The sequence below is a fragment of the Poromitra crassiceps genome, assembly GCF_964638095.1.
Source record: "Poromitra crassiceps genome assembly, chromosome: 3".
Classification (NCBI taxonomy): domain Eukaryota; kingdom Metazoa; phylum Chordata; class Actinopteri; order Beryciformes; family Melamphaidae; genus Poromitra; species Poromitra crassiceps.
The window spans coordinates 80,942,436-80,963,062 of record NC_139625.1 but is presented as its reverse complement, the minus strand read 5'-3'; the positions used below and the strand labels follow the sequence as shown (position 1 = coordinate 80,963,062).

At 41.6% G+C, this 20,627-nt stretch overlaps 2 protein-coding genes across 4 annotated transcripts; one reads left to right on the top strand and one right to left on the bottom strand.

Moving 5' to 3' along the window:
• Positions 1-1,375: 1,375 nt before the first annotated feature.
• On the top strand, positions 1,376-11,794 carry cnih1 (cornichon family member 1). Its single transcript, XM_083633503.1, has 5 exons — positions 1,376-1,523; positions 4,188-4,256; positions 9,407-9,519; positions 9,808-9,951; positions 10,372-11,794. Exons 1-5 carry the CDS (start codon positions 1,443-1,445, stop codon positions 10,397-10,399), a joined length of 435 nt encoding a protein of 144 aa, XP_083489629.1. The 5' UTR covers positions 1,376-1,442; the 3' UTR covers positions 10,400-11,794.
• A 420-nt stretch (positions 11,795-12,214) lies between these two features.
• On the bottom strand, positions 12,215-17,394 carry cdkn3 (cyclin dependent kinase inhibitor 3). Of its 3 annotated transcripts, none has more exons than XM_083633502.1 (9): positions 17,335-17,394; positions 16,732-16,833; positions 16,485-16,540; positions 16,327-16,371; positions 15,751-15,973; positions 14,766-14,797; positions 13,810-13,913; positions 13,560-13,639; positions 12,215-12,348 (listed from the first exon to the last, which is right to left on the bottom strand). In XM_083633502.1, the coding sequence occupies exons 2-9, from the start codon at positions 16,806-16,808 to the stop codon at positions 12,321-12,323; spliced, it is 645 nt and encodes a 214-aa protein (XP_083489628.1). In that variant the 5' UTR covers positions 16,809-16,833; positions 17,335-17,394; the 3' UTR covers positions 12,215-12,320. The 3 variants fall into 3 exon arrangements, 1 of the variants encoding a protein (XP_083489628.1); XR_014552542.1 differs by having other exon boundaries at positions 12,220-12,348; positions 13,491-13,639; XR_014552543.1 differs by lacking the exon at positions 12,215-12,348 and adding an exon at positions 12,396-12,468 and having other exon boundaries at positions 13,491-13,639.
• Between the last annotated feature and the right edge of the window lie 3,233 nt (positions 17,395-20,627).

The following is a 20,627-nucleotide window of genomic DNA, read 5'->3' as shown; positions in this document are numbered from 1 at the left end:
AGGCTGTTTGTTGACTTTTTGAACATAGGTTTTGTTATGACAGAAACGATCTAGTCTAACTCTGAAACAGTCTTTGTATTTAATTTAAAATATGCAATGTGCTGGTTTCAATGTGAACACAAACTTGATCAGCTGGCCTCGTCTTTTTTAAGATGGAATTTCTTGAAACCTCTCTTAAATGTGGCAAGCTAATGTAAAAACAGAGTGCATGCTTTAGTGTGTTCATGTCTGAACAGTTTGCAGAAAGTATCCCAACAGTAATTTAATCAATTTGAAATATTTCTAATGTTGGCGTTTATACACTCTGATCATCCATCAGAAACAAATTATGAAATATTTCCCCAATAGATTCTACCAGGTCCATGTGGATGAGATATGCTACAAACATAGCTCTCCTGTGTGGTGAATCTATTTGGCCTTTTGGAGTCTTTTTTTACTTTATCCTGCATCATTAGGCTACTATTCCTTCTCCCCTTCCTTTTCAATAAACCCACACTCTAAACATGTAACATAACTGCCTCATGGCATCAGTGAAACTTGTGTGAAATATTTGTATTTTTCCATACTTTATACAATGTCTAATAAATGTCCCAATAAAATAATACTGTTTAGCCTTCTGTTTTATGGTGATTGGTGACTGCTGTTCTCTTATGTAGCCCCACCCACTTGACCCGTTCGTGTTACGACCTACGACTTCCTGTGTCTACAGTCTATGGTCTCAAGCCAGGTAACCTCGCGTCACCAGGCTCTTCTCGGCGAGAAAGAGCCTGGCTTCCGTTCAAAATTGATTTTGTCACCCTACCTGGTTCCGGCCTAGAGCCGCCCTAGACAGGAAGGGCAGCGTTTCTAGCTCGTCAACTTTTACGTTAACTTGACAATTTGACATAAGTATCAGAACGGCAAACAACAAAACAAAAGATGGACGTACCGAACGAAGTTTTTGAAGAAGTTATTTTAGAAACATTGCGGATTCACAATCTCACATCTTTTAAGCCAATACAGAAGCTTTGAATCAGACAATTAATCGAGGCAAGAGACGTCAAGCTAACGGCAACAAAGACGTTTTTTGGCGCACTGCTTTCCGGTGTTCATTCTGGTTCCGTGGTTTACGCCCCATGACAAAAAGCGGGGTGAAAGGTGCCCAGACCAGCCCAGACTACAAGCCAGCTAACCAGCGAAACATCGCCTCAACCTATGGGCTAGCCGCAAAACGCGACTATTTCACTCGAGTACGATGGGAGAGGTACTCGAGTGAAATAGTCGCGTTTTGCGGCTACCTATGGGCGTGCTCTGTACTTAGGGGGCGTGCTCTGTACTGGCCCCGGCTGGAGCGGGATAGTTTTTTTTAGCTGTAATCGAACAGTTGCGCGTGACGACAGACTGTGTGGTGACAGTTCAACCTGTGAGCGAGGCGAGCCAGCGACAAGCCAGCTGGAGGAAAAATGGCGTTCACATTCGCGGCCTTTTGTTATATGCTTGCTCTGTTGCTCACGGCAGCGCTTATCTTCTTCGCTATCTGGCATGTAAGTACACATTCGTCCGCTATTAATACAACAAGACTGATAACGCGCTGGAAGAAGGTGGTTGGTAGTACCATTCGGCTAACGTCAAGCCACTGAAGCCAGTCATCAAGCTAGCTTAGCGAAGATAGCCGGGGGAACGTTGCAGTCCACCACGGATCTTTTCACTCCGTGTTGTGTAACTACATTAGGGAACTATATATATATAGACGTCCCTGCGCTTTGCAAGCAGGAAACAACCTGAAACGCATCAATTGTACAATGAATGGCACACACCCTTTCGCTGGCTAGCAGCTAGCAAACGTTAGCAGCTACACATCCCAACCAACGACATATAATAGACCCCAACAGGCAATGTTATTTGCAGTTTATATGCAAATAGCTATGTGAGTCAGCTGGTCCAGATCATAGACTGTATAAATAAATGGTCCAGATAGATCACCACGACGTGGTTGCTGCTACTGCTAGGTAGACTACTTGCTAGCTAGCCAGCCAGCTAACGCTAACTACCCTCAAAGTTTAAGCTAATCCTCGAACGATGCCGCTTCTGGGGTTCTGTTTTCTTCAGCTTCTACCATTTCCCCGTTACGTATATTCCCAGGCTTTGTGATAGATTATCTATCAAATAAAGATGCCGTTTTTACGGGGGGGGGGGGGGGGGGGGGCTCTCAGCAAATTAATGGAAATACAAAAAAAAAATCATCTTTATGGGGAATTAAATGATTCCGTTATATTTGTTAATACTACAGTATAATAAATGAAGAATATAATATCGTTTTTATTATATTTTACAATTATATTTTGTGTAGTTAGTATTAACAAATATAATTGAATCCTTTCCTTCCACACACAATCATATTTGCCATGCACATCTGTCAAATTACCTCCCAGTCAAACGTCATCACATTCATTGTCATTCCCTCCGGTGTGGGTATCTTTATGGGGAAGGACATGATTCCGTTATATTTGTTAATACTACAGTATAATAAATGAAGAATATAATACCGTTTTTATTATATTTTATAATTATATTTTGTGTAGTTAGTATTAACAAATATAATTTAATCTTTTCCTTCCACACAATCATATTTGCCATGCACATCTGTCAAATTACCTCCCAGTCAAACGTCATTACATTCAATGTCATTCCCTCCTGTGTAGGTAACTCTGGAACAATGTTTATAATGGAAAACGATGAAAAAGGGGAAAAGCAAGCACACTCACAAAAAACAGTTGGTGGGTGCACAGCTCAAAATAGTCTATGAAGGAGAAGAAAAGCCAGCACTCTCAAAAATGTCCTTTTATTAATTTAATTGAAGCAGATGGCAGGTACAAACGTTTCGACAAAAGTCTTCCTCAGTGTACCAAAACGTAAATATTGAATATGAAGAAATATTGAGTATGAAGAAATTAGAAAAGATTTGAGATACAAATGTAATTATGTTATTACATAAATAAAAGTAAGGAAATGTATTCTGAGGTTGTATGGATGTGATTTTTTACATTTTCAATAGTATTGTCATGGGTTTTTATAGCCTCAACGCGAGACTCATCAGTCATTCTTCCTTCTGAGTCTCGGATCCGCGGCGCCTATATCCACTGCAACGTCGGCTAAATGGCTGCACGCGATACACACATTCTCAATCACAATAAAACTGTACCCCCCTCCGAGACAATGTTGTTATCCATGAGGTGGGTGCCCTGGCACTCCCAAATAGTGTGTAGTTTCCAATACCGAGCATTTCTTCACATGTACTCGCTGTTCTTTGACCCGGAAGTCGAACAGCGTGTTATGTTAGCGGCCAGGGGTGGATTCGAACTGTCGACCTTCTGCTTGCTGGACGGACGGACACGCTAACCGCTTCACCAAGAGAGCTAGGTCCCTTGGCGGAGCTGATTAACGTGTCTTTATACTGGGAGAGTGAGTTTAACCAACCTACTAACACTCAGGACTCAGATTCATTCGGTTACACTTGTATACTGGGACAAGGACAGTAGTCCGAGTAAATAGCCTAATCAAGCTATAACCATAGCTCGACTTAACTGTGCATGTAAACGTCTCACTCTAGCCGGCTGTGCTGTTTACTAAATTCACTTCATTTTAAAAACTGCAACAGTTCACACAACTTTTACATGACCTGCATACATCAGACTCTTGAGCTACTTTGAGCTCACTCGGAATGTCAAAAATATAAGTGTTGTGATGTATGGTTTTTTAGATAATGTTTGTTTGGCACAGCTCATACTAGTTAACTGCTGCGGGGTTCCGCATTTCTGGGTGGTTGTGATGTCACGTTGAAGCGGGGGGCCATGGCCAAAGGCTAATGCTATTTGGGAGGCCTTGGCATGGCAAAGTTTGGGAACCCCTGCTCTAGTGCAAGGGTTCCCCAACTTTTCAGTCCCCGACCCCCACCTTCCCCGGTGGTGGTTGAAGCATACAAACAGTGAGCATTTCATAAACAAAACAAACAATTATGGTTAATATGTGCTCTTTTTAATCGTTTTAAATTGTATTTCACACATTTTGTAGTTAACATATTCTTTTTGGCCAATTTCACACATTCTGAAAATCATCTCGCAACCCACCCAGTGGTGTCCCGCAACCCCCACTTTGGGAACCACTGCTCTAGTTGATGTTAAACTGTGATTTTCTTCTTGTTCCTCCAGATAATAGCATTTGATGAGCTGAAGACTGATTACAAGAATCCTATTGATCAGTGTAACACTTTAAATCCGGTAAGTGTTGCCACTGGACATGACAGACTGCCCTTCCTTGCTTCTTTGACTGCATGCACTGCAGATCTGCTTTGTTGAAAGTGTTTTGTTTAGGATGAGTTTATCCACCTATCAGTCTTTGAATTGATTTCTCTGCACTGTTATGCTAAATAACCTGCCTGTTATAAATCCGGTGATCTTGTCAGCTGTCAAACTCTAACGCATTTTGTTTTTCTAATCTGCCCTTTTTCTTTCTTTTTTTTTAAACTTTTTTGTTAACGGCAAAAAGACAGTTGAAAAGGTCAAAAAGATAAAAAGACTCAAAATTGCATTAAAGGTTTGTACCCAGTCTGCAGTCTGTCATTTTGCACGGGGGAGTGTTTGCAAACGTCTTTTCCGTTAACTAATCTCACAGGAAAGACCAGGGTTCAGGTCAGGATTAGACTAATGTTACATGCCACCTGTTCCTCAGGTTGCTAGTCGCCTGTGTTTTGCATTTCAGACCAGTTTTTGCTTTTATAAATCTTCATATATATTTTTTTTTGTTCAGTTTTGTTTTCTAATCTGCGTGATCTCAAAGTGCAGTTTCAATTACTTTTGTCTGTTGTTTTTTTATGCTAGTATGTCCACTTGATTTTCCTTGAAAACGATGTCTAGATTTGTACATTTTATGCCGTGTATAATTTTTTTTGTTGCATTGGGGCCGTGGTGCTCATCAAAAGCATTGAGACATGCAGTAGTAGGCATAACAATATTCTCTATGGTGAATTAGCCAATCCAGTTATTAATGATTGATCAAGTATAGCTGTTAACTGAAAAGACTTGCAAATGCTCAAAAACATGCATGATCTTGATTACAACAACCTACCCTTTGTTTGCATATGATAGTGTTTTATAGTTACTGGTCAATTCCCAGTAAACTCAGTGAATCAGGTAATTTGTGCTCAGTTGGGACTACAGTAACCTGAAACTAGCCCTATACACTTCCCTGACTAGGTCACGCTTTTACATAATGTTCATTTTAATCATGTAAAAGTCAGAACCAATATATCCTATATATAAACAGGGTTCATACAAGGTCCTTGAAGTGCTTGGATTTTGAGAGGGGAAAATCAAGTACTGGAATACCTTGAAAATAGCATTTTTTTTAACCAAGTGCTTGAAAAGACCTTGAAATTCAAATGAACCACATAACACTGTCTTATATTTTGACCAAGTAGACAAGTGGTTAGAACTAAATTGCTAAGCTGGCTCAGCCCCCCCTCCCCTCCCCCCTTTTCCCCCCCCCCCCTTTTTTTCTCTTCCTTGATGCCACCATCACTCCCCAATGTTGCATGCAGTAATGGTGCAGCAAGCCAACTGTTCCACTATGGTGAGCAGCACACCTGCAGCTGCTGTGATGTTACACTATGGTGAGCAGCACACCAGCAGCTGCTGTGATGTTACACTATGGTGAGCAGCACACCTGCAGCTGCTGTGATGTTACACTATGGTGAGCAGCACACCTGCAGCTGCTGTGATGTTACACTATGGTGAGCAGCACACCTGCAGCTGCTGTGATGTTACACTATGGTGAGCAGCACACCTGCAGCTGCTGTGATGTTACACTATGGTGAGCAGCACACCTGCAGCTGCTGTGATGTTACACTATGGTGAGCAGCACACCTGCAGCTGCTCTGATGTTGTTACACTATGGTGAGCAGCACACCTGCAGCTGCTGTGATGTTACACTATGGTGAGCAGCACACCTGCAGCTGCTGTGATGTTACACTATGGTGAGCAGCACACCTGCAGCTGCTCTGATGTTGTTACACTATGGTGAGCAGCACACCTGCAGCTGCTGTGATGTTACACTAGGGTGAGCAGCACACCTGCAGCTGTTGTGATGTTACACTATGGTGAGCAGCACACCTGCAGCTGCTGTGATGTTCCACTAGGGTGAGCAGCACACCTGCAGCTGCTGTGATGTTACACTATGGTGAGCAGCACACCTGCAGCTGCTGTGATGTTACACTATGGTGAGCAGCACACCTGTAGCTGCTGTGATGTTACACTATGGTGAGCAGCACACCTGCAGCTGCTGTGATGTTACACTATGGTGAGCAGCACACCTGCACCTGCTGTGATGTTACACTATGGTGAGCAGCACACCTGCAGCTGCTGTGATGTTACACTATGGTGAGCAGCACACCTGCAGCTGCTGTGATGTTACACTATGGTGAGCAGCACACCTGTAGCTGCTGTGATGTTACACTATGGTGAGCAGCACACCTGCACCTGCTGTGATGTTACACTAGGGTGAGCAGCACACCTGCAGCTGCTGTGATGTTACACTATGGTGAGCAGCACACCTGCAGCTGTTGTGATGTTACACTATGGTGAGCAGCACACCTGCAGCTGCTGTGATGTTGTTACACTATGGTGAGCAGCACACCTGCAGCTGCTGTGATGTTACACTATGGTGAGCAGCACACCTGCAGCTGCTGTGATGTTACACTATGGTGAGCAGCACACCTGCAGCTGCTGTGATGTTACACTATGGTGAGCAGCACACCTGCAGCTGCTGTGATGTTGTTACACTATGGTGAGCAGCACACCTGCAGCTGCTGTGATGTTGTTACACTATGGTGAGCAGCACACCTGCAGCTGCTGTGATGTTACACTATGGTGAGCAGCACACCTGCAGCTGCTGTGATGTTACACTATGGTGAGCAGCACACCTGCAGCTGCTGTGATGTTCCACTATGGTGAGCAGCACACCTGCAGCTGATGTGATGTTACACTATGGTGAGCAGCACACCTGCAGCTGCTGTGGAATTTGTCATAACCTTTGGCTATAATAAATTCACACAAGGCCCAAACAATAACAATCTCTAAATGCAACATCTGCCAAATAAAGCATCCTAGATCGACCACAGCAAACTTGATCAGGCACCTGACAGGTCAGTCAGGTAATGGGAAAGTTAACGTTAGGTCGTATGGACGTTTAGCAAACATGTTAGCAGATGTTAAAACACTCATTACAAAAGATTTGATCATTACAAAAGATTTGAGACCTGACTTGGACTTGTGCCTCTCTGATAATCACTGTATTAAAAAAAAAAAAAAAAAAAAAACTACTAACCTAAACTAAACTTGTACCACTGTTCCTTCAGAAGTTGTAGTTGTCATAGACTGTGCTCCATAGTTGATTGCTCTATTGCTGACAAAAATGTGTTATTGTAAGTCGCTTTGGATAAAAGCGTCTGCCAAATGACGTAATGTAATGTATTTATAGTGATATTGGCCGTAGTTATTGGCCAGAGTTTTGACCTGAATGTGAGAACAGACGCCCAGTGACCAGTCTGGCCTGTTTTGCTACCTTTACCACCATTAAAACTCAATATTTAAATTGACATTGGACAAATCTTTTTCCCGTCCAGCTCACAGGATTGATAGTAGAATTGACTTGTTTAAGGCACACTGCGTGAATCAAATTTGGTGCCCCCTTTGGGGCAAATTTACATTTGAAAATGAACTATTTGCTTTGCGTCCTTGAAAATGAAAACATAGTGCTTGAAAAAGTACTTGAAAGTAATTTAATTTTATATTGTAATGTCTGTATGAACCCTGAAATATAAAGCGTCTTAAACGTCAATTTATGCTATTTCTTCCCCCTACTGTAGTTCAGGTCAGGATGAACTTCCATTGGTGGTGGCATAAAATAGATTTAATTAGTGTTCTAGGTCTTAAATTAAACCTTCTATTTTGTAGCACTAATTGTATTACTTTGCTATGTGGAGTAGGCTACGATTTCATTAAGCAATTAGCAAACTGCTATATGAGCTCCATTTTGGCAGTAAACCTTTATCACCTGTGGTTTGGGACAGATGGCTGCAGAATCCCAACACTCCCTAGCTCAGCACTATTTAGGACCGCTGATTGGTCAGTGATTTCAGTAGTGGGAGGAGTTATTTCAGCTAAAAGCACACATTTCTCTTGTCTTGATTTTTAACCCATGATGCACTCCTCACTTCAGACTGCAGTTTGGAACATGGCCACTATTTTTGTGTGTGTAATGCTAAGCTCAATGGGCACATGTTTTTGCGTGTGTCATGCTAAGCTCAATGGGCACATGTTTTTGTGTGTCCTGTGATTCAGTGGTTTTGCATTTGGCAGCACAGTGCAGGATTTCAACACTTAGGCTCCCCTTCCTGCACCTTTCTCCTCCTACACGCCCCTCACCTTTCCATCTGTGGGCTGTTGGGTCGCCCCGCCCTCCGCTCTATCTGAATGCATGGCTTCCATGTGGTGCCTCCATCTGCCCCCCTCGACCCTACACTAGAGCCTCCATCTGCCCCCCTCAAACCCTACACTAGATCATCAGACTCTGTCGGCCTGAGACAGGCTGAAGACTGCTTGGGTTAGTCCACACAGCATGGTCTTCCCCTCCGGTGTGTATATTGCCCCATCCGTTTGTCAGGAAGTGGGATGAGCTATACGTTTGCCCTCACTGCAAAAACAAAACATCATGTTAGGATGCGCACACACTCAAGTTGCTGATGGGTTTCCCCTTCTCATTTGTGATCAGACCTATTGATGCATGTCTGATGTTACACATGGTGTCAGCTCGCCTCACCGTGCATGACAGAGCAGAGCACTGTTCATGTATTTGACCTTTCTAACTGCAACCACAATAGGTGACATGTGACTTTATTCCACACCTACAATAATGTCTAGTAAATATGACATCAAGCTAGACCTAGTAGCGTGACTCAAGAAGATCAAGAGTGTGAAGCAGGATCATTTGCTTGGCTGAAATAGGCCAGTCTAACAGTTTGCTACATCTCACATTTATATATTTTGCTCAATCTCTTGACTCACTCTCTGGAGGTCAAGTCACCCTGCGATTTATACATGTCTGCCTGTTTTAAATAGCCAAATTTGATCCTTGTTAGGACAAATTTCCTTTGAGCCCTGTCTGTCACTGATATACATAATGTATTTTCTTGTGGCCTGTGTGTTAAAGGGAATATGCATAGACAATTTGTCAAGATTTGTCTGTTTGCAGTACCAGTAAATATCAGCATACAGACCAATCTGAGGATGAGTTTACCAGGGCATATACAAGCATCCAAATGGAATGTCCAGTGAATGTATATCCTAATGTTTTCTTCTCTTGCTCTTTCCAGCTGGTACTCCCAGAGTATCTCATCCATTTCTTCTTCTGCGTGATGTTCTTCTGTGCTGCGGAGTGGCTCACCCTGTGTCTCAACATGCCACTGCTGGCTTACCATGTCTGGAGGTGAGATCCATGTGATGGCTCATCTCCATGTTTAGTGTGCTACAGTAAGATGAGCCAAAGCTAGTTTAAACTGTCCACTAAACATACACGCTAAAGTGTGGGCATGTATAGTAAACTTAATAAATATTCAACATTAAGAGGTGAAATGTCTGCTGTCCTTCTCATTATCACACAATGCTTTGATTAAATAACTTGTTGGCACACGAAATAATCTAAATTATTTTTGACACAACTTTTACAAATTGGCTTATTCTCACGAAAATGTGCTTTAAAAAAATCCTCCTCCAGGTATATGAGCAGGCCAGTGATGAGCGGCCCGGGACTCTACGACCCAACAACCATCATGAATGCTGACATCCTGGCGTACTGTCAAAAAGAAGGCTGGTGCAAACTGGCTTTCTACCTCCTGTCATTCTTCTACTATCTCTACGGGTACGAGAAGTGTTTGCCTTTTGTTTATCTGTCCTCTGCTTTTGGGTCTTTGCGAGTCTCAAGCCAGTCTATCTCTTCCACAATCTTCAAATGTTCCAGAGACAGTATGTACAGTACTTCAGACCATTACAATTTGGACAGAGGAAGTTAGCTAGCTAGGATTAGACTTGTTCTAGAGCGACTGCACAGGGGACATGGAAGTCAGGAAATGAGTGGATACCCGCCTTATTTTGACCGGATATCCTGCCTTATTTTTGGACCCACTTTGAGAGCTGCTTTAATACAGATGGGTAGCCGGGAGCATTAGTAAATTGCAGGAGCTGACGTGTCTGTCTTGAGAGCCTAATGTGTTTGTTACCAGTTTGAACTCTAAGCAAGTCATGTTTCACTTCCTTATCTCTTTGTTTTGTTTTTGGACAGGATGATCTACGTTCTGGTGAGCTCTTAAACCAGGAGGAGGAGAAAGAAAAGAAAAGAGAGGATCTGCATGTACAGTAGACAACCAAACACTATGACCTTAGTGTCTGGTGCTGGAGACTGGACGTGCTGAAGCCCACCTTTCAGCAACATGAGAAACCATGTCAACAAGATGAACTCTCGCCCCCCTCCCCCCCCCCCACACACACACAGTGCAGAGCGTTATTTTGGAAACATTTAGCCCATTTTAAGAGAATATCCGGGTTGCAGCGTTCCTCACATAGCTCTATAGTTTAAATTTTATGGAATAACGACGAGCCTGGACTGACTCCATTATTTTTTTTCTTTTTCTTTTCTTTTTAACTGTGGTGATTTTGATGCGTGGGATTAAAATAAAGGTTTTCATCATGTTTCCCAACTTTTGACTGTTTACAAACTAGATAGACAATGTTCTTTTCAAGTGTGGATTATCAGTGAGATTCTAAGCCGTGTGATTTTAACAACATTAGCGTTTTCTGTGAGTTAGACTCCGGGCTTTTAGAGCAAATTGACACATGCTATGCGATTCACTACCGTTAACTCAATCAAGAAGGAAAATGTTACGCAGATTTTTGTCCCTGCCCTCTCCCCCAGATGCATAATGGGTCTTTTTAGATGAACATTTGGTTTTGGGACTCCAGTACAGATCATTATCACTTGATGAAACGTTGCACAGGGACAATCGTCTGGTTGTCACAAGAACAGATTTCAAACTATTTGATACTTGGTACTTTTATTTTTTCCAGATTTCTTCAGACCCATCCAGCATCGCATTCAAATCTTGAAATCCCTGTCATGATTTTTTGTTTTGTGTAGATTGTTATTTACATCCAGAGTAGGAAAGGCGCTGTGTATGTGATCTGTAATTCTTCTAGAAGAAATGCCCTTGCAAACTATTGAACCTTTACTAAACGAAAAGGTCGACTCAACAGTACGATGGCAGTGTATTTAGCTTTAGCAGGCGAGAGCACATTGTCAGCATTCAAGCTTCGATAGGAAACCGCTATTGTGCCATACTGTTGGATATACCTTTTGAATTTTGTGACTGTTGGACATTTTTGTCATTTTTATTTTGCTCATTTCAACACCAAATATTCCACTGTTAGGAAGTGGTGTTGTGTGGTGTGTTTTTTTTTTTTACTTGTCATTAGGATGTTAAACACTCCTTGTAGTGTCACTGGTCATTTTCTATATCAAATCTGGAAAGTGATGTAAGTTGAGGCTATTACGGCAAACAATTTCTGAAATAGGTGTATTTATTGCCATTTTCATACTTGTAAATGTATCCGGGAAAGGAATAACCATTTGTCACAAATGTTATTTTATTCAATGTATTGCCACCAAGTCACATCTACAGAATGACAACTTGAGTTCATATGAATCTGAATAAACCTATCCCACTGTACGTGTCTGGACTAGAATTTCATTTCAACCCGATACCTTTAAAGGGAACATTTGTACATTAATTGAAAATGGTAGTAAAACTCTGGCCCAGGTTAGAAATATTACAAAGTTAATTATATTTTCTGACTAAATCCATTCAAAGGACACATTTTCTTAATGCACATCTAAATAAGATCCAAGAGCAGTTATGTGAAACAAAGGATCTGACACCAGGGCAGAAAACTTCAAGATGAACATCACATTCAAGTACTTTTCAATTACCAAAGGGACTTGTTTAGTATAATTCAGTGATTTATTTTTACTTGTAAAGTCAAATCCTGGTGAAGTGATTTTAAAATGGCTGTTAACGTTATCACAGGGTTTTTCCTGAAAAGTGAAGGACAGATCTGAGACATACTGATGAATTTGGTGCTTTATTAAAATAACAAAAGCATCCAAGTAGTTACAAAATAATAGCATTTTCATAATGTTTTAACGTTTAATGTTATATTTCTCAAATCCAGAAACTTTCATGGATTCTCCAGGCCTGCTGGAACCCTGTGAAATACACACACAAAAAGGGACATTTAGCTGATACTCTGGTCCAGAATGACACACTGAGGCTCCATCCTCAGTGAGCAGGTTGAGGTTCAATGTCTTGTTCAAGGGCACTTGGATCTGTTGAGGGACATGGTTAATTACATCTAGGATCGACTACTACTGTAATGCTGTCCTCTCCGGCCTCCCCACCAAATTGCTCAACCGACTTAAGCTCATTCAGAACTCGGCTGCCCAGATCACTACCCGCACCAAATCATCCAATCATATCACCCCCATCCTCATCCAACTTCACTGGCTCCCAGTTCATTATAGAATTGACTACAAAAACCTCCTGCTCACCTATAAAACCCTCAACAACCCAGCCCCCACCTATCTTTCCGACCTCCTGCAGGAGTACACACCGTCCCCACCCCCCGCCTCAGTACCAAGGGGTGCCAGGGCCCTGAGCTGCACCGCCCCCAGGCTCTGGAATTCCCTGCCCCCTCACATTGGCCAGTATGTCACCATAACAACATTCAAATCCCACCTGTCCAAACTGGCCTACTCACTGTAATCACTAACCCCCTCCCATACTGGTCTGCTCGTCTGCTACTTATGTTGTTATTCATGCTGGAGGTTGCTGTTCTCAAATTTTAATTTTCTTGTCGGTCTATGGTTTTATTATGCAGAACTGTTTTTTTTGTATAGACGGTTTTAACTTGACAACAAAAACATTCTAAATTGAACCCCCACTCACTTCCTGTTGCAGTGTTTGCTATGGACATAAAAGAGAAAAAAACATTCAAGTGCAGGACTGACCATTCCGTGAAAACAGTCTATACAGCTGAGCAGCGAAAACAAAAGTAACAATGTCGAGTGAATATTTCTGCAGTTTGCCGAATGTTGAGAAAAAGGAAGTGCTGTGGGGTTGCGCTCTGGTGAAAACCATTATAATAATGAGGATGACAAAAAAAACAATATATTAAAAGTATTCTTTAAAGTGCAATCATTAGAGAATACAATTATATCAGGAATTATCATCCATAAAAGAAACGCTGACAATCGAGTGAGTCTCAAAGAGATCAGTATTTTCATACTTATGCTGCATTTGGCTCATAATCTGAATCGAGTGAGTCTAAAAGAGATCAGTATTTTCATACTTATGCTGCATTTGGCTCAAAATCTGAAAGAAGTCCACGGGGAAAGGCGGTGATCACCGAGACACTGACCGCTCGCACTCTGTTGGAACCCCTTTGCCGTTTTGGTAGGCTGTGTACTTTTCCCGAAACTCGTGGAGGAAGTTGTATTGCTGTGGGAGCGTAAAAGAAAAAGGTATCAGGAACATGTACAGTATGTTTAAAAGTCGTTACACACAAAGCAAAGCAATACAATCACAAATTCCAAACAAAGAGGGAAAAACAAAAAGCAAAAACGAACCAATCAGTGGAGATGGAGAGAGGATGAAAACAAACTGATCACCTTCACTGTTTGTATGGCTGCACGTCCTCGAAGCTCCCTCAGGATCTCGATGGCTTTGTTTGCCGTCATGGTAACCGACAGCTGCAGTAGCAGGCAGGCAGCGACTGAACAGGAGAAGCACAAAACCAGGAGAGGATTTTTTTTTTTTTTATATATACAACAGGTCACACTTTATGAAGTATCTAGAAAAGCATCAAGAAAATTCACATCCCTCTAGGACAGTGGTTCTCAATATAGGGTCCATGGACCACCAGGGGGTCCCCAGTAAATGGATGAACTGACTTCACCATTATTTCATTGACTGTTATCTCTCCACCTGCTAGTCACGGGATTCTGGGCAAAATCATCAAATAATGTCTCAGACTATATTTCAATAATGAAGACTACCTCCCCTAGCAACGCCTGCTCAACCATCCCATTCATTGATTGCACGCCCTTTTATTCATCTCTCTCTCCCCTCTGCAGTCAATGCCCTGTTCAGGTCATATCACTCATTCATCGACGCCCCTTGATTCCTTGTCCATTCACAGTCTCCCACGCTGGCCTGCTGGCCAATCACTTAACTGGAGAGTAGATCAGATCCCATGTACCTACTTGTTGTAACTCACCTTGTCCTGTTACCCCTCAGTGCTGATCTCCGGCAATGCAATGTCATGACTCCTGAAGAATTCCCTATGGGGGGGGGGATTCTCTATCCTATAAATCACTGACGTCCTCCTCACGTCTCAGGAGATACGTCATCATATCACGGAGTCATACGCCAAATCTTATTTGTTTATTGTATCATTAAAGTTTATTGTACTCTCTTCTAGTCTCTCATGATTGAAATGGGGGTCTGTGGCTCTAATGTAGACTAAATTATGGGGCCCCTGATATGAAAGAGGTGGAGAGTCACTGTGCTAATCACTGTACTAGGACAATGTTGACAAAAAATAAATAACGTAGATTGTTCTTACTTAATCCAGAGCGTCCCAATCCTCCGTAACAGCTGAGGGGGGAGAAAAAAACCATAAAATCCGATCAGTGAACGGCTGTAAAACTGAAAGTGAAGTGTTGTTCACTTGTGTGTATCAGGAAAGAAATGACCTGGGGATAAGCTAATGATAGCAGATATGTGAAGATAGTAAAACAACAATCATATCTGGGCAATAAACACAAGAAGCCTGACTCACATAAAGTACGACTGCAGTCTTTTTTTAACCTTTACTCATCCAGAGGTGGTTTGCCAAACTTTGTTTTTTTTATTTGCATCACATAAAATAAATAAATAAATCAAGATATCCTTTTGGGTGCGGATTTACCTCTTTTTTTTTTTACTCTTGAAATTACCTATTTGAAATCAACTCTCTAGAGAAGCCTTATTTTATTTATATTTTACCAGCATGGCCTTTCTCAGTGATTTACATTTATTTGTGTATTAATTAATTTTTTTAATAACTTTAATATAGTTTGTTCATTAATATGTATGTTCTATATAAAATATGTGGAAAACTAAAAAAACCTTGTTGAAAAACAAGTGCAAATTCACAATAGCTGCACCCACATATGCAAATTTCCGAAATGCAGGATGGTAGGGACAGCTCACCCTGCATTCCTCACTGATGCACCTTTTGTTTATGTAGTTTGTGTTGTCTAGTTATTTTCCCTTAGATTAGCTAATCAATTATTATAACTTTTACTTTGGTGTATGTCTCCCCTCCTTTGTTACTTCCTTGACCTGGGTTGTAACATTATTTAAGGCTTAGAAGCTAAGCCTTTAATAATGCCTTAGCTGATGAAAATTACTGTTGACAAAATTAACCTATGTCAAGTAGTTTCGGACAAAAGCATCTGCTAAATGCCAATGTAAATCTAATCATAAAAACACTCTTTACAATCAGCTTTTCAGTGAGTTATCTTGTGACTCAGTTTGATTGAATCTCTTAGTATCTGCACACTCACTGGATGACAGTCCTCCTGCTATTCTGCAGGTTGCGCTGAAGTTCCTCCAGGATTTGGCAGCACTGCTCCAGCTCTGGGGCGCCCCCGTCTGGGAAGGGCATGTGGTGCACGGTGAAGCCCCGCTGCTCGTAGGCCTGCAGCAGGGAGGGGACCCGGTACTTGTGAAGTTCGCCTCTGGTGCAGAAAACAAACACATCCTGGACTCCCTGATTCTGGAGCTCCTCTGTTAATGAGGCAGGAAGCAAGTCAACAAAATGGACACATCTTTGCTAATATAATATTATAACATAACAGATCAAATGTCCTTTCCCTCGCTCTTATTTATTTACATTTCACTTGCATCATCATGCTTGAAAATGAGGAATTAAAGGACATTTTACTGTTGCAGAAATTGTAAGTTCTGGATAAGAGTTGAATCTAAACTTTGTGCCAAACACTGTATTGCATTATGCTGCAAACCCCACCTATCCAGTACCCCAAATTGGTTAAACAGGAACTAACACCTATTTGCAAATACCATTTAGATCTGGTAATGGATCCTCAGCATTTCATTGAGGACCAAGAAAGTCATCTTACCAGTATCTCTCTGCAGATTTCTGCGGGTATCTTTGAATTTGCATCCTGAAAGAAGACCAAACAAATACTCATCAGAGATTATGACCACTTGCACAAAACTTATGAATAAACAAGTATAGAGAGACATAGAACTACACTCTGATAAACCATTACTTTACCTGGCAATGCACATATACCAAGAAACTGGGAGCACTCCACTACTGACAGAGGTAACCTTAAAGCAGAATCAAAATAAAACACACATTAACATACTGATTCAATTTTTTGAAACTTAATTAAATGATTTTAAACACCTGAAAATGACCAGTGTCTATCCAAAATATGACTTTCAGCAATTTGCACACACGCAATTTACACAGACAGACACACACACACGCCAAAAACAGAACAGCTGTTAAAACCTACCAGGAGATCTGGAGGGGAGTCAGCTGCTCCTCTCCGACATCCTCCTCTTCAGATGAGTCAAACTCAGTTGTCCTCATGGCTTCAGCCTAACAGGACAAACCACTGAGAAGAGAGAGCAGTTAGATCATTACAACTCAATGTGGAGAGTTCGAGAAGAAACTGGCTACTTTGTGACTTACAGAAAGCTTATGAAAGCCGTGTCCAGTAGACTTAATATATAGTCAGCAAACCAGATAAGAGAGGTCCAAACTGTAAACTAGAAATGCCAGTTCGACATGTTTCCCCCCAAAACCGGCTCTGGCAAAACTTCATGACAGCACAAAACACCACATCACTTAACAACCAATACAGTACAGTACATTTGAGACCTCTGTTTTGAAATATAACGCTAGCGAACTGATCAATGTTGATGCTGCTACTGAGAGTAGCTAACGTTAGCTTTGTAGCTAAGCTAACTTTAGCCTTGGCTAAACAGGGTTTAGCCGGGTCCAACCGGGTCTTTCTAACCTTGCTAGCCGTTATCAGGAGAAAATATGTAGTTTAATGTACAGATGAATACATTAAATCTAGACGCCATTATCTCTATCTATCTTTATTCCTTACCTGCGCAGTTTTGTCCGCTCGCGCTCGCTGTTTTCCTTACAGCGCTGCTCTTGTCTGCTTCTCGGTTTAAAAACTGCATGATCCCACCAGCCAATCAGAGCAAAGCCCTTCTCTTAACCACGCCCATTTCGAAAAACAAAGTCATCTTTGGGTGCGCTCGAACTAGTCTCCAATGTGATCTAGAGGGGCGGAATATAATGTATTGATTTTTTACGCCCACGCAAAATCAAATTAGTATAATTATAGTACATACCGGTATGCACAAAATGTGAAGTTGTCAAACTGTTTCATGAACCTGGCAGAATATATTTATATTTATTTATTGACATAATACAAAGATTTCATTCCATTAAAATGATTGGATTTGTATAAATTATATGAAAAAAGAAAAAAGGCAGAAGTCATTACTGTGATCAAAGCAAAGTAGAACGTGCAGGTAAGATACGTGTGTATTATAGTATCCATGTCAGTAGCAGCACATAGTTGCACCCTGGCCAAGGAGCGTCAGGACGTGCTGTGTGTGACTGTCTGTCCGCCCAATGCACCACACCTCCGAGCCGAGCATGAGGCTCATCACACCGCAAATTAATCAAATCAAGTTTTTGCAGAAAGGGAAAACTGTACATTTCGGATCATTATTTATAATACGCATACGCATCGCTGCGTCGTTTCAAATATCTGGAGTGGAAATATTGGACAGCTAACTGTGAGTTTCTTGTGGTTTTTACATCTTTGGCTTCAGCAGTCTATTCTTATGGATTTTTGGGGGATTCTGGGATATTTGGACGCCATTGAGGGTATCACTTTGGAAGTAAGCATGGATTTATTTTGTATGTGTGTACAGCATGGACTTATACAGCCTACACTGTGAAAATGTTATTTCTAACACATTGCAATAAAGTGGTGTGAGAAGGCATAAGGACTAAGGAGTGCTATTATTAATATCTTTATACTGGTCATTTGCTTTATTTGTAGGTTTAAATACGAGGCTATTGCTTATTTATTATTATTATTAGTATTATTATTAGTATTATTATTATTATTATGGTGTTGTTATTGCTATAATTTTACATTATATCTGTTTTTATTTTGTTTTTTTTATTTATTTTTTCATTTTTGCTGATCTGTCCCTCTCCTTCTGTCAGCAGACTTATAAGGAGGGATCTTGGCTTCAGCAGCCGTTCCCCCTGCAGAGTTGAGCTCTTTGGCTGGCTTGCCACTTCCTTAACAGAGGGGTTGCTGGCAGGGGCAACATCTGAGCAGGTACTGCAAACAAACAACACACACAGAAGTGACTACTGATTCAGCAGGTTACTGACTTCTCCTGTGGGATTGTAGCCAGTAATATATTAGTAAACCGGAAAACACACTGATAGAATTTTGCTTAAAAATGTGACTCAAATCTGACTAACTAATTAATATTCAGCCTAATGTCTGTGACCTTTGGTGAGGATTAGGAAGAGGTTAATGGTTCCGTTCATACATTGCAGAGAGAAAGGAGGTTGACTTCTGCTTTGTGCCTATTGTGCATCTACTATCCGCTCCAGTTTTCGGAGGATAGTGAATACACAGGGGAAGGTGCTTTTCTCTGCATGGTGGAGTTGAGCAAACTCAGCTCAGTGCTTCTCTCTCTCTCTCTCTCTCTCTCTCTCTCTCTCTCTCTCTCTCTCTCTCTCTCTCTCTCTCTCTCTCCACACTCTATAGGCTTTCTGACTGCAGAGTATATCAACAACTGTAATTTGCACAAGAAGCACAGGGTGTTTGCAAACAGCTTTGTTTGTGTTCTCTGCTGCACAGGTCATGAAGCCTCAGGAGGGAGAGCTTGTCACGGAAATCTCTAAGGTAAATCTTTCCTCATTATCCAGCCTGGCATGTTAGAGAGACAGTTCACATCTTACACATCTTACATCTTACACACGAATGAGCAAACCCTACATAATCTCTGTGTCTCTAAATGGGTAATTAGTGGCCAAAATGAGCGAACACAGGTTCAGCACCATGGAGAGCTCCATTGGTTAGCTATTGATGGAGCACATCTGAGGGGAGTTTGAATCAGCCATGGAAGTGGACTATGAAAACCCTCAGTGGAGAGAGAGGAGATGCTGCATGCCAGCTCTGTGAGCCAGGTCTGACTAAATGGCCAGTGATTGTGTGCTCCAGCGGGCATCAGAACTAGTTAAATTCTAAAAAGTTATTATTTGCAAAAGCAGCAGTAGATTTACACACATTCAAATCCCTCTGATGTCCAAGAGTGCATTGCAGGGCATTATTACATTTCCATGAGCATTTTACACATTTTTAGCTGACACTTTTATCTACAGTAGGAGTGCATAGGTCAATGCGTGTGCACCTCATCTATAGATCTAATCTCTATTTGTTTATTCTTTATTTCTGTGTCAAGCCAAACATCTGACCCATCCCACATACACAAAACATACGTCTTCCAGTGATAGTCTACATATAAGACCAAAAATAAATTACTGCATTATACCACAGTATATTCTTTCAAATAGCATATTTGTAATGATACTGTAAGTTTCAAATGAACGATACACTAAAAAGAACTGCTACAAACGTAGTTGATCTTGATAAAAGCTTTTTTCTCACTCCCAGTCTTACATTTCTCCAGGAGGTCTATAACTAATATTAAGACCTGCTGTCTTCTCAGCTACAATGTATGGTCTCTGAGCTGAAGACTGGCTTCTCCACCGCCCTGCTGGAGCTGAGTCAAATCCAACATGGAGACACTTATCTGAGGGAGGAGCTGGAGGAGAACAGGAAGAGCTGCCAGAAGAAAGCCCTCCGCCTGGAGGCCCTGGTCGAGGCTCTGAGGGTTAGCTTCACTTTGGATTTTGTTTTGTGGGACTTTTTTGTGTTATAATAATAAGAATGTGAAGTGTCTGTCTGTGTGTCAGTGTGTCTGTGAGTGATCAGAATTGTGTTCGGCCACAGCTATGCCATTTTGCGTGCGATCGGGCTGAATCTTTCAGGAAGTGTAAAGAGCACCGCTGCAGGTGACCTAATGGAGCCAGATTGTTAGGGCTGATTAATTAGCCCTAATTACCTGATTGCCCTGATTACCTCATGATGTGATGTCACTCAAGCAATGATGACATCATCTGGTGACATCATCACTGATGACATGAACCTTTATTTATACTAGTAGACCCATGGGAGTGGGCGGGCGGGCGAGCCCGCGCCGTGGCCGAGCCTAGGAATTGAGCGTGCGTAGCGCGCGAGATGCCTAGTTAAGAAGATACAGGTTTCACTGATGACATCACTCACTGGTGACA